Source organism: Dioscorea cayenensis, chromosome 3, assembly GCF_009730915.1.
Source record: "Dioscorea cayenensis subsp. rotundata cultivar TDr96_F1 chromosome 3, TDr96_F1_v2_PseudoChromosome.rev07_lg8_w22 25.fasta, whole genome shotgun sequence".
NCBI classification, from domain to species: Eukaryota; Viridiplantae; Streptophyta; class Magnoliopsida; order Dioscoreales; family Dioscoreaceae; genus Dioscorea; species Dioscorea cayenensis.
Genome location: NC_052473.1, coordinates 9,476,977 through 9,491,562, shown reverse-complemented (window position 1 = coordinate 9,491,562; position 14,586 = coordinate 9,476,977). Strand labels below are relative to the sequence as shown.

Sequence of the window (14,586 nt, the reverse complement as noted above, 5' to 3'; positions counted from 1 at the left end):
CAAGGACAATCAAGCCAAGTGCAAAACCTCTATTATACTTCCTAATTGATGTAACAATGAGTCATGGAAATCCTTAATTACATGATCCCAAATCTAAGGCCAACCACGCCTAACTCTATACACTGTCCCGTAGAGAGATCGAATAACCTCTCAACCTCAGACTCTGTCACTTAAATTGCACGAGCTCTAGGGATTCTAAGTGATAAACCTTATTCCTATGTGAGACCTCCAACCCTTTGGTCCATGTGAAAGATCCCTAGCCACATTTAGAGCCTCTAGATGCTAAAAATCACTTGAACGCTTCACTCCGCTGCACTCAGCACTAAGCCCCAGATGGAAGGTCATCCCTTTAGCCCATTCACTCTACTATTACGCGCAAAGAACTTGAGGAAATGGAGGTAGAATAAATCACACTCGGAAGGAGAGGATGCTCGCTACCTCTCGACTCACCCTCTCAACCTCTCCAATCTAGCTTTGTCTAACTCTCGCGGTGTCACTCACTCCGCAAGGGTTACCAACAAGAACTCTCAACTCTAGTGTCACTCTAAGGAGCATTCATACAATCAAGCATTCAGATTGAACTCAAATAAAACATCAATTAATTGAAAGCATAATAAAGAGATTCATATGAAACGAATACATCCTAGGGTTCACAAATACCCAAGTACCCACTTTCAGGGGTTTAGCTCTCCATGCGGAGCTGAGATACGATCAATGAAATCGAATGTAGAAAACAAAACATCCATAGAAAACCCTCGTTAGTCGTGGTGATGGTCTTGTGGAGAGTCCCTCTACTTGTCGCTAGGGTCCCTTTGTCCGCCTAGGATACACTTCACCGGATCGGGTCCGACAAAAAGCTCTCGACTAACCTTCTTCCAAACGGCGCTGATGCCGTAGCGTGAGAACCTCTCCAAAGCCCTAGCCATACCTCTCAAAACCCTGAGCCCCCAACACTCTCTCAAGTAGACGTGGCCATTTTGAACTCGAAAATCGGAACCCGAACCGAACCAAAACTGGCTAAAAACCGAACCGAACCTAAGAAATGCAGTATCGGTTTAAAAACCGAAACCTGAACCTTCATACAAGGTTCGGTTACGGTTTTAGAATTTGAAAACCGTGGAACCGGCGGTTCAACCGCCGGTTGAACACGCCGGTTCCAACCGGAAGTTGAACCGGAGGTTAAACCGTGGTTCAACCCTACGTGCTCAACCGGGTTTAAAACGGAGGTTCAAACGGCCAGTTGAACGCCTTGGCTCAACCTTCTCGGTTCACGTTAAATCAAAAATATCATTTATTTGAAAATAATACTCCTTTAAATTTTTCTTTTTAATATATTATTTTTGGATATTGTTTATTTTTATATTTATATTTAATAGAGCATATAGCATAATATTATTAAAATTAAATTTTGGATTTATATTAAGAATCACAATTAAATTAAAAAATTTAAACATCATAAATCAAATATAAAAAATAATATCATAATAATTTACTAGTGTTATGCCATAGAAAGATAAACTTATGTTAAAAATAATATTTGCACTCAGCATAGTTGTGAACTTGTGATGATTCTTATAATATCTTTGAAATTTGAAACTTAGCCAAGTATATAAGTATATTGTTAGTTTGTTACTCAAACTTTTAAAAACAACAAATTAAATCTAAATTTTAAAATTTATTTATAAATTATCTCATGATTTTCCCATTATATTTGAAAGTGCATAATATTATCAAAAATTAAATTTTTGGATTTATATTAAGAATCAGTAATTAAATTAAAAATAAAAATATTATAGAACAAATATAAAAATACCTTTAGTGTTACTGTGTTAGGTCCGAGATAATCATTTACGCAACAATTTACCTATCATCTATGTTTATGGTGATTATCTAAACATAATACCTTAATTGTGATGATTTTTGATAATATGTTTGAAATTTGAAAACTTGACTAATTATATTGTTAGTTTGTTACTCAAATTTTTAAAACAACAATCTAAATTTTAAAAATTATTTATAAATTCTCTCATTATTATGATAATTCTATCATTATATTTGACACTTGACGGTGCATATTATTATCAAAATAAAATTTTGAATTTATATTAAGAATCATAATTAAATTAAATATTAAATATTAAATATTATAAAACAAATATAAAAAATATATGTTATTTATTTCGAATTATTAATACTTTTATTTTTTAATAAAATATTGTATTAAATTAATTTTAGTATTTTTGTGTTCATTTAATTTGAAATATTGAATTATTTAGTTTAACACATGAACCGCTTGAACCAGTCAAACCCGGAGCCGTGAACTCGAACCGCCAAAAACCGGACCGGAACCGAATCGAACCGAACCGGGAACCGAACCGCCATGAACCTTGCTTTAGCGGTTCGGTTCCCGTTCAAAGTTTTTGAAAACTGAACCCGTGGTTCGAGAATCAGAATCGGCGGTTCCCCGAACCGTGGCCATGTCTACTCTCAAGTTGTGGAAAAGATAGAGAAAAGAATGTTGAAATCAAGGCTGAAATCGGCTTTTAAAGGGCTAGAATCGGGATTTCACATGCCCGTGTGGATTCTCTGTTTTCCCCTGCTTTTCTCACGGTATGAGAAACGGTCTTTCGATAAGATATTCTACATGCTAGATTACCTACTACGAGTACTGGCCCGAAATACTCCGAATCCATGCTTTCATCGAGGTAACGCATAACGGGCACATCGCTTACATCGTGGATCGCTTTGCTTCTTCAATAACAGACATGTTGGTGGAGATCTTGTTCTATATGCACAAGTCGGAATGCTTGAATGTGACTGCCCTTGTGCCCCTCTAAATAGTTGTGCTAACTCGAATACGAGGAGGTTGACACACATTCCCGCATCTCGAACCTGACCTATGTCTTCGCGTTTGAACTTTAGCAAGATTTCCTCCACATTGGTCCATTACGACCTACATTGGCTTCTTTCTCTCATATTCGGCCTCACAACCCTACCTACATGAAAGTAACATAAATACACACATATTAGCGTTAAAACCCGAGAAAAGTAATGCTCAACACAAGGAAAGAACACTTCGTATTTTTATCGCACAAGCACTTATCACCCATCCTACAAACTTTCTCAACATTTCTTGAAGACATTCAAGATTCTTGTGAGAATAAGGCTTGTGGCTTATCACTTGTAGCTTTCCCCCGGAAGCTCACATCCATGACGTGTTTCACATCTCTAAGCTCAAGTGCTGCCACGGCGATCCTGCTGCTCACTATGCACCATTTCCATTGCATTTTGTAAATCAATAGCCGGTCTTGCAACCTACCAAGATTCTGACTTCATGAACCATCCTCATTCAAAGACGGCCATCCATTTAGGTGCTTGTCCAATGGGAGAATCAACTAACTACTAACGCCACTTGGGAGTCCCTTCAAGAGTTTCGCCAAGACTACCTGATTTTCACCTTCAGAATAAGGTGATATTGGGTAAGGAGACTATTTGTGCGAGACTCGAGCAAACCCAAATTTCGCCTAAGTGGATCCATCAATAGAAAAACCAACTTCACTCACCAAGTTCGGTGATTTGTTATGAAAATAATTAGGATGGTCATGACCTGATTAGTGGGTCTTTATTGGTGGTTCTAGTATAATTATGTTATTTTCATATTCTATTGTTTAGTGTGTGACATGATGGATTGTTTGGGGCGAATGGCACAGATGTGTCATTTCTCCGTGGTTGTTATCAATGTCATTAGAGTCTATGACAAGGGTTTATATATAATGATAATGGAATGGAATAGGGAATATAAAAAAATATATATTCCCTCATCTTCTCCTCCTTCTACTCTGTCTTGTTCCTTGTTCTTCTTCTCCTATGCTTTTTCCTATCCTCAATAGCCTTGACATTCTCCCTTAATTCATGGAACCTCCAACACATATACCATGGCCATGAGAATCATAGTTTTTCAATTGTACATGATGGCATGATGCATGGCCAACTCACTATTAGTTACTAATCAATATTTTACCTACAAATTATGTCCATGAGATGAAAAGTGTAGCAAAAGAACCCACATGTCTATATGTACATAAAAAATCTAATCTTTCTTGAATCAAAGCATGAACATATAAAACACATAATGAAAATAAATTCAATATTATTCAGATTTAGAAATAGATGTGATGATGCTGCATGAAAAATTCCTCACCACATTATACTGCTGTTCTTTTGGTTGGGACATTACATTGAACACCTTGCATGCACTAATTCCAGGAATGACCAAAAGTGGTTAAGAACCAGACCATGACGAAGCTACCCTACAAGTCCCCACCATTGCAAAGCTTCCTTCATGATTGGCCATGTTTGGTAATTGACAGCATGGTTTATGTGTGTGTGATAATTTTTTTAGGTTTATATATATATATATAATGGTGACAAGCACTATCGTGGACGCTCACGTGTGGAAGCAAAGTTCAGCCGACCCACGTCGCCTCACTGCGTAAATATGGGATTGATCTTAGGTCCTCCCCAAAACAAAGCGGCCTATGCGAGAGCAGTCTGCAGCAATCGACCCAAAGGTTGTTAGTATTTTTAGGTTTTAACATGCGTTATATATCAGTATTTTATTTTTTAATATAAAATATGTAAACACTCTCTGTGTTTAATTGAAATCCTATTTATTACAAACAATTAATTATTATTGTATAGACTCAAAAATACTAAAATCCAAAATGCGGGACTAAATAAAGAGTTAAGAGTCTATTGTAGTGATTAAACTAAATGGTTATAAATTTAAAAATTACAATTTTAAGAAATTAATGGTGAAGTGTTTTTTTATAATTTAAATAACATATATTTTATATTATTTTTTATTTTTATTTTTTATAAGATTGGACACTCCATTGACCTCGATAAATGTTTTTATTTTTAAAATTTTTGATAATATATATGAGAAAATGTTCTATGGGACGTTAATGAATGTCCCGGAGAATATAAAAGGAAAGAGAGAGGTTGAGAAAAGTAGAGATCATTTAGTTGATGAACGAGTACTAAGAAATGTGCTCCAACCATGATATTTCTGTCAATCGGGTTGGTGTGGTGTGCTGGGGTTTTAGTTTAGTTTTTGTGTTCCTCCAATATAGGTCAAGTGGACTAGTGGAAATGGATTTGGATGGCTGAAATTGTTTTAGTGATTTTGCTGAGATTGATTGAATGGTTTAGATTAAAACACTGTACATCACACTTTTCACTGTGCAACTATTCATAAACACAGTACTACTGTTCACTGAACAATGCAGAACCGTTGGATTAAAATCCAACAGTCCAGAGCAACGTTCATAGATTACAAATCTATAAACAGAATCCAAGCTCTCTCTATATATATATAGGAAACAAGTCATCTGTGGACGTTCACAGGAATGTCCCCAGATAATTAAAAGGTTAAGAGAGAATTAGTGGAGAGAGAGATAGGGAGATACAACCCAGTGAACAATAAACAAACAATGTACAAAAGTTATACTGTCTCTCATTCGGGTGGTGTGTTGTGCTGTGGATGTAACATATGTTTGGTTGCTCTCCAATGTGGATCCAATGTGGATCTAGTAGAAATTAAATTTGACGGTTAACATTAATTCGATAACTATTACGATTTCAGATCAAAATACTGTGCATTCTATTTTTTACTGTGCTACTATTTATACACATAGTGAAACTATTTCTGGAGATGATCATGACCGTTGATTGAGAATCCAAGAGCTAAGAATCAACATCTGTAGATAGCATTTCTAAGTACGTTCTCATAAGATTAAGCCCCTCTCTCTCTCTCTCTCTCTCTCTCTCTCTCTATATATATATATATATATATATATATATATATATATATCCAATTTTAGATTTTTCCACATATCTGACGTCTCAAAACATTTCTCTTGCATGTAAAGAAATTGTAAAACATTAGTGGATAATAGGATGATGAATAATTTAACGGTAAATTTTATTTATTTATTTATTTATTATTGTTGTTGTTGTTTATGAGCATCCCATTTTTAAATAAAAAATTATTATAGTCATGGACGTTGAAAATATCCGGGACTAATCTTAATTTTATAGAGTGGTGTTTAAAAATAAAAATAAAAAAATAGGGTTTTAAATAAATTAAAATATAAATAGGTTTTAAAAAAATTGCTAGAATGCTTACCGTATTAACGATGGTAATAATAATAATAATAATAATAAATATTAAAAAATAAATATTTTTTAAACAATAAAATTTAATAGTTTCTTTAAAAAATCACTACTAATTTTTTTTTCAAAATATGGACCAATTAGAGGCTGTTAATCACTACTTTTTTTAATAAAAAATGAGTTGAAAGAGCTAAAAAGCTTTAAAAAAAATTGTATTTTTTTTAACATATAGGTATCTGAATCATTATAGTAAATATAAAAAAATAATAAAGGAAAAAATACATTTTTTATTTTTGAGTAAATTAATGATTCATTTATTATTATTGATTAATAAATGATAAATAATAATAATTATTTATTATTATTATTAATTCATTAATAATAATAATAATAATAATAATAATAATAATAAACTCGCATCGTGATTTTAAAATTATTTCTTCCTCACTAGAAACCCAGATACTTCGCCAGATTCACTGCTGAGTTCTTGAGATTCCGTGCTTAGGGTTAGGGTTTTGATTTCTTTTTCATTCCCGTGATTTTTCTATAAATTCCTAGAAATTTTGATTTTTGGTTCGATTTCCTTCTCTGAATTTGGAAGCAATGGAGACAATCAAGAAGTGGGAGAAGTGCAAATCGGGGTTCATATTCATGTGCAGTGAGAGGACAAAGGAGGAGTGCTACGTGAATCGTGTCTTTGGATTGCCGAGGAATCAGCTGGAAATGGTGGCCAAGATCGAGGCTGGCACCGTCCTCTTCCTCTTTGACCTCGATCGGAAGCTCTTGTTCGGTCCTTATGCCGCTTCCTGCAACGGTGGCGCAGATTTGGTACCTGAGGCCTTCGGCGGGAGGTTCCCTTCTCAGGTATATCTTCTTCTTCTATCTCTATTTTGCACTGAAATGAAAAAGGAAAGAAATTGTTTGGCCTCTGAGTTATGGAAATTTATTAGTTTTGGCAACCTCTGACCTTTTTTCAACTCGAATTCACAAAAATATATTAGTTTTAAATTAAAAAAAGGAGTACATTTTAATCTTAACCATATTAAAAATTTTGAAGTTTTGATAGTGTCAGCATTGGACTGAGTGAGTGGTCAGAACAAATGAATTCTTGTAGCTCAGTGACAAAACCAAGAATTTTGTGTAGTTTAAGGTGAAAAATGAACATTTTTTTTTACTATAAAGATCATTAGTAACATTAGGCCACACTTTAGGAACATTAGTGGCTCTAACTCTAAAATAAAGGATGCACAATACCTGAGAAGAGAATCTCCCTCTGAAGGCTTCTGGCAGTAAGTTGCAGGATGTCTGCTTTGATTTTGGTCACATTTGAATCTTTTGAAGATTCTTTCTTTCTTTCTTTTTGTGCTTCTTGATTTAGATTTTGTCACTTGAATGGTTAACACTTGCTAAATTTGTGTGTTCTTGATTTAGATTTTGTCTCTTGAATAGTTACACGACTTACACTTGCTGAATTTGTGTGTTTCTTGATTTAGATTTTGTCACTTGAATGGTTACACTTGCTAAATTTGCCGGTAAGATTTCTTGGTATATGGACATTTTTCATCTGTACTTTTCAGTATGGGGCTTTTACATATATACCCATCTTTTCAGGGCCTAATGAATTCTATTGGAAAATTGAGACCCTTATATATATACACACACACACATTGAGTCAAGTTAACTATCTAATATCATTTAATAATGGATGGAAGATAGATGTTTTTTTTTTTTAATTCAATGCTCAACTGCTCATGTTAAAGCTCATGCAGCTGTTTGTCCCTCAGGTTGAATATATTTGCATTTTTGAGTTTTTCCTGATAAACTGTGGTAACTGGTAAGCAAAACTTTAAAATGAAAAGTATAAGGAAACCGTCTGACCAATTACAAACAGAACCTGCTCAATCAATGAACTTTATTAGATTGAGTTGGTATGTAAACCTGCAGTGGAAAGATAAATGGCAGGGAAATTGTTGAAGACCAAAGTACTAATCACAATACCAATGCTGTTATTCATTATTTGCACTCGTGATTTTTTTGGTCGGCACTCATATTCTGGAATATTTCACTGTGAAAACCTTAATGTTTCTATGGTTTTGCACTTGCTTAATTTAAATGAACTGGATGAGACACGGTGTTTGTATTTCTGTACTATTTGTAGGTGAAGTTTGAGATAACTGAGGATTGCCTGCCTCTTCCCGAGAGTGTTTTTAAGGATGCTATACTTGATAACTACACAACAAAATTCAAGTTTAAACCAGAGCTCATTTCTGACCAGGTGAGTTGGGATGCATAAAAGTTATTCCCTCTCAATGTAGTCATATAAAAGATTGAGTTTCTACTTGAATTTGAATTCTAAATTGAATTATATTTAAAGTTATGTTTCCTTTTGCACATTAAATGTTCTTTATAAATGGGTTTGCAGGTAGATAAGTTATTATCCTTATTCCGTCCTATCAGTTTACTTGATCAGCTGCCATCACAAGTCATTCACAATCCACTACATGAATCGTTAACCCTTTTGGCTCCATCAAATTCAGATGGAATTCCCTATTGTAGCAAATGATGAAGTGGTGGTCCCTGCTTCCCAACCCTCTTGTTGGTTCATCTGCTGTTACTAGTAGCTTGTTGCGGATGTCAGGGTTCATCTTCATGTGCAGTAACAAGACAAAAGGCAGAGTGCTTTGTGAATTATGTATTTGGGATGCCCAGGAAGCAGTTGGAGCTGGTGGAGAAAATCAATCCTGGAACAAAATTATTCCTCTTTGACTTTGATGAAAAGCTTCTCTATGGTATCTTCAATGCCATCACCTGGGGTGGAGCTAATTTGGTGCCAACGGCTTTTGGTGGGAAATTTCCAGCCCAGGTATTTCTTGTCTCATTGTACAATTTTTTATCACTATACAACAAAGTCATGCCTGCGTTATGTATGACAACTTGACATTGTATTCCTTGGACAAATTTCTAATTTGCTCTTTAGCATATCCTGTGAAAATATTGAAGGCAACTTTATTAACTTAACTTTTAAAAAATTAACTTCTCTGAAAAGGCACCATGAGGCTTTTGCATTATGAGCGAGAGAATTTTATTGGTAAAGAATGAGTTGCTCTCTTATTGTGTGTAGATATAGTATTGCCTCTTGTAGATGTTTTCTAGTTTTCTTTAAGCCTTAGGCAGAAAGTTATATCCCTTCTAACTTGCACTTAGCATCCAAGCTAACACACATTTCTTTGTGTCATTCATATTCAAAATTTCATTTATAATCTGGTGAAGACCCAAAGAAACCTTTCTGCCATGGTTTTTGCTGCTTTATTGTTGGGTCAAGTCTAGCAACCTAGTTTAGGTTTGGTACTAATGGCAGAGTGACAAGGCTCATGTCTTCACAGATTCAATTCATTTGATTTCTGCCTCATGTCAGGTATTTTTGATAGAAAGGTAACATTCAAAGCTTAAATGGTGTTTGTATGATAATTAGTGATTCTGAGGTATCACATTTGATAAATCATAAATGAAGTCAATCATGTTGCATAGGCATTTTTGTATTGTGTGGGTCATGTGATTCCAGAAATATGCTCAAGGATTGCAAATGGTACTGGCAATAATAGAGCAATGAATCCAAAATAAGAGCTGAATGGAGATATATTTATTTGTTTTTTATTAACAATGATAGTTAAAGTTCTTTTGATGTCACTCATTTATGTCAACCGGAATACTGACTGACCTCTCTGCTAGTTTCTCATTTGTTGTGAATCAGTGCATTATATGCTCTTCTTCAGAATGATTCCTTATCAAAATCTGCAGCTTGTTCTGAATTTTTTTTTTATTATAATATTATTTTTTCTTGAGTGTAGTTTTTATTTCATATGTCCATGGGTTCAAAATCTGCCATGTGATTATAGGTGTCATTTTTGTAGGTCAAGTTTGAGATTCTACAGGATTGCACACCTCTTTCAGAAAATATCTTTAAGGAAGCTATACATGAGAACTACACAACAAAGTCCAAATTTAATCCAGAGCTCAGTACCCGGCAGGTGAGTTGGGATTCTCAATGTCATCTTGGTCTCCGTCTATAGAATCACTAAAGGGATTAATTTAATTTATCTTCAAATTTGTGCTACATTAGTTTGTTTTCTTTTCTGGTTTCATGTTTCTTTTCTGAACTGGTCTACAGGTTATCAAATTGTTGTCCTTGTTCCTACCTGCTGGTTTGCCAGGGAAATCACTTCCACAACTACCTCGGGATGGACTCGATATACCACCAGCTCCTTCTGGTCCTTCTTACCTGTCTGTTCCAGCTCATTTTCCTCTTCCGGGGGAGCATTTCAGGTCTAATTGTGATCCAGCTTCATCAGATCAATACAGGCAACAGCATACCACCTATACCATGCCTCCTGCTACAGATCCATACAGACAGAATTGCACACCACCACCAGCAGACCAATACAAACCAGGTTATGCGCCCCCTCTACAATACCAATATGGGCAAGGTTATGCATTCCCTCCATCATTGTACGAACATCAACAATACTATGCTGCACCACCGTCAAACCAGTACAGGCAAGATCATGCACCTCGTACATCATACCAATGTGCACAAGTTTATGTGCCACCTCGATTTGATCAATCCACAGAAGGTTATATACCCCCTTCATTGAACCAATATAGACATGATTATGCATCACTGCCACCGCCATCAGACCAATACAGTGCGTCCGAGTATAACTTAGGTGTTTCAAATGAACCTCAATATGTGTCTATGGATACTGCCACCAATGCAAATTATCCATATCCGCCTTCATATTCAGCGCCTACAGTTAGTGCAGAGAATGGCTTTTATGCTCAAGCTACAGTTCAATTGCCTTCAAATTATCCGGCACCTGCCAATGGTGCACCAACTCAAGTAACTACAGATTATCCTTTGACTTCTACTGGTGCACCACTTCAAGTGAACCCTTTATATTACCCTGCAACTTGAATGGCCCACTTCTTCAAGTGGACTCTTCAAAATTTTCTGCAAAATCTAGCAGTCTAACTCTTCAAGTGAACTCTGGATAGCAACTACATTGCAAACCTGTTGAGGTATGTTCTCTCCTGGAACTCTAGATTTCACCATAATGAACTTTATCCAGCTTGTTCACAATCGCTTAATTTTCATATGCCTAATTACTGAGATGAGATACTACTTAGCTTGCATTTTTAGGCACAAGAAAAATGAATAGTCTTGCACAAAATAATTACTCAAAGAAATACTCTTGTATCAAGTCCCCGCTTGATTGTCGGTCGACCCTGAAAGTGCCAACCTTTTTTTTCCAGATTTGATCTTATTGTATATTTTGATGTTTGATGCTGTCCCTTCTTCTTCTGCCTTTCAGTGTCACCGACAATACTCCAGTGTTTACATTTGATGAATTGAAGAAATCTGCTCATTATCCCAGCATGGATTATATGCACCTAGAGTGTGAAACTGGAAAATTGATATGTTTTCATGGGTGAGTTCTACTACCAGGTAATTGCTTGTGAGTAATTCCATAATTGCTAGGATTATGAGCTGGGTTTAAACTGAGAATGTACAGTCAATATTTTACTTACTGCCAAGTATTATATCTATACCAGTGTAACATATGTTAGGTGTGTTTTTCGTAATCCTAATTCCATATGTATGTTATTTTCCTTTGCTCTGTTTATCTCTTCATGCTCCCTTTTCATGTTGTTTCCTGAACTCAAGTCCTGTATATTTTGAGGTAGTCTTTGCTGATATCTGATACATGGTTGAGGAAAAAGCACAAGTTCATTTTTACAGTAAATTGTGATTGATGCAAGGAATTCTGTTCAGTCTTTTTGAAATAGAAATTATGATATAGATCAAGCTTCATCTTTGAATTGTGTCCAAATTATGCTAGTCCTTTTTTTCTTAATGAGGAGATATTTTTACAAAGTTTTACTGAAGTTTTCTTAGGTTTTATTAAGATCTAATGTGTAATTAAAATATTAAAAAAATACCATGTGGTCAAAGTTTTATATATTTAGTATTTGATTGAAATAAAAATCTTAATGGTAAAATTTTTAATTTTGTAGAGAATACTTGATATTTATTGATATTAATAGACATTAATTGATAAACTTATTTATTTAGTTAGATTTTTTATAAATCCCAGAATTACTGGCCACTTTAATATATATCATGTAATAAAAAAAATTAATTACTTAATCAAGGTTTTTAAAAAGATAAATATATAATTAAAAATAACTCAAAAAAGGTGACAAATGAAATAAGTAAAAGCATCCGTCCTTTATTTTTTTCATAGATTTCCATATAAACACAATAAAAGCACAGCAACCAGAAAGAAAGACAACAACATAATCATACCAAGACAACCCACACACAAACACTTTAAATGACCAAAAAGTTGCCAAACTAGAAAAATTAAAAACTTCAAAAATTATTATTATTATTATTTAAAGAGAAATTTAAGGGCATTTGGTGCGGTTTCCATGAGTCTTCCATTGAGTGTAGCACGTGCCACACATCTCTCTGTTTCCGGCGGTTCCCGGCGGCACGCACCGGCAAACTGCACAGCACGTGATGCACGCCCTGTTGCACACATTCTTTCTTGAGTGCAGTTTGCACCTCCCTTTGCACACATCTGGGCACTCTATATTAAAAATAAACATAAACATCATATAAAGTTAATGTTTTTAAAGACAAATGTTTTATAATAATTATTAAATTTATTATTTAATAAAAATGTACAAATTTATTGTTATTATCTGCATACTGTTGTTTTGTTATTGTATATAATTACTGTATGATGTCCTCTATTTAATAATATATATATAAATTATCATAAGTATTGGTTCTAATATAAACACAAAATCATACAATTATATTGCCTAGAATTAAAAATAAATAAATTTAGTAATTTACAGCAAAAATAATACATTTTGCATGAATTTTTAACCAATCAAAAAACACCTTGTCTTCCTAACAACTTATGATATACATATATTATATAAGTATAGAGCTAATGAAAAACTTATGGGCTTTTTTAAAAATTAAAAAAAAAATCTAATAATAACATTGCACAAATTCAATAAATTTTGTCAGCAGCCAGACATAAATGGACTTCAGAAACAAAATTAAAAGACAGAACACAGTTTTTTATAATATTTATTTTGGGAAGTTCATTTAGTCTGACACACAATGCAAAAAACAAAATATTATTAATTCAAATGTTTAATTGCTTTTAAAATGAAGAAAAACATTATTGCTTCCAACCACTGAAAACTTTTTTGACTCCTCACTTTATAAAATGTACTTTTTTCTTAAAAAAAAAAGTGATAAAAAAATAAGCACATTCAAACTGTTCTTTGAGTGATGTTATGAACATATGATACTAAAACAGTAAAAGCAATATACCCTTCCAAGTTTTAATCATAACAGGTCCTGCAGGAGCTGGTGCTGGAGTTGGAGCTGGATAAACAACTGGTGGGTTTAGAGGTTTACCCACTCCCAAATCCTAAACCAAAACATGAACAAACTTGAGATCAAAACACATGCAATACAAAACTTTATTATTAAACACTTCACAGTATATATAAACTCAATACAAATTAATACCTCTATTCCCATGAACACATGATCCTCATTAGAAGAAGAAACCTTCAAAACAAATTAAAAGATCATAAACACTATGTCAAAGAAGAAGAAGAAGAAGAAGAAGTTGTAAAGATTATTTGTTTATTTATTTATGTTTGTATTTTTGTGTATGCTTACTTTTGCAGTGACAAGGAGGAAAGAAGCCAAAGCAAAGAGTGCCAACTTGGGAGCCATGAAGTGAGTGAGGGATAAAGTAGAGAGTTGTTGGGAGTGATTTGAGTGTGACTTGGTTTGGAGGATTGGGAACTAGGGGGATGAATAAATAAGGGGAGAGGTGAGAAGATGAGCTGGTGAGCATAAGACTAACAGGTTTGATAGAAGAGCAGAGCCAGGGTGGCACATGAGGACATGTGCTATAATGTCTTGGGATGGGGAACAGTACTCCCTCATCTCACTGATGCAGAGTTGTGCTTCCACACACACACACACACACATTTGTTTCCATCCATGCATTGCTTTGCTTACTGTGCTATATTTATTATTATTATTAAATAATATTTTAATATCTTTTAAAAATGTGGAAATTGCCAAAAACACCATGTAAGTTTCATAATATCGCTAAAACACACTTAGTTTTCATGACTCCCAAAAACCCCTTCCTGAATACTAATGATTTTTAAACCCCCAAACATCTAACATTGATTGATAGAGTTAATTTGGAATTTTTTTGGACGAAATTGTCGCTGCGTGGGAAGTTATGGCAAGTGTGAGCGGGGTTTGACTATAATGCCCTGTAGGGTCGATGAGTTTCTATT

The 14,586-nt window shown here is 34.3% G+C and overlaps 3 protein-coding genes across 3 annotated transcripts; 2 read left to right on the top strand and 1 right to left on the bottom strand.

Moving 5' to 3' along the window:
- Positions 1-6,610: 6,610 nt before the first annotated feature.
- LOC120250042 (B2 protein-like) lies at positions 6,611-8,740 on the top strand. Its single transcript, XM_039258791.1, has 4 exons — positions 6,611-6,683; positions 6,779-7,041; positions 8,336-8,452; positions 8,600-8,740. The coding sequence occupies exons 2-4, from the start codon at positions 6,781-6,783 to the stop codon at positions 8,738-8,740; spliced, it is 519 nt and encodes a 172-aa protein (XP_039114725.1). The 5' UTR covers positions 6,611-6,683; positions 6,779-6,780.
- A 112-nt stretch (positions 8,741-8,852) lies between these two features.
- Positions 8,853-11,879, top strand: LOC120283597 (extensin-like). The gene is made up of 4 exons (XM_039290305.1): positions 8,853-9,040; positions 10,089-10,205; positions 10,346-11,253; positions 11,547-11,879. Exons 1-3 carry the CDS (start codon positions 8,879-8,881, stop codon positions 11,147-11,149), a joined length of 1,083 nt encoding a protein of 360 aa, XP_039146239.1. The 5' UTR covers positions 8,853-8,878; the 3' UTR covers positions 11,150-11,253; positions 11,547-11,879.
- A 759-nt stretch (positions 11,880-12,638) lies between these two features.
- On the bottom strand, positions 12,639-14,121 carry LOC120256662 (gibberellin-regulated protein 14-like). Its single transcript, XM_039264353.1, has 4 exons — positions 13,949-14,121; positions 13,793-13,834; positions 13,592-13,691; positions 12,639-12,827 (listed from the first exon to the last, which is right to left on the bottom strand). The coding sequence occupies exons 1-4, from the start codon at positions 14,003-14,005 to the stop codon at positions 12,643-12,645; spliced, it is 384 nt and encodes a 127-aa protein (XP_039120287.1). The 5' UTR covers positions 14,006-14,121; the 3' UTR covers positions 12,639-12,642.
- Between the last annotated feature and the right edge of the window lie 465 nt (positions 14,122-14,586).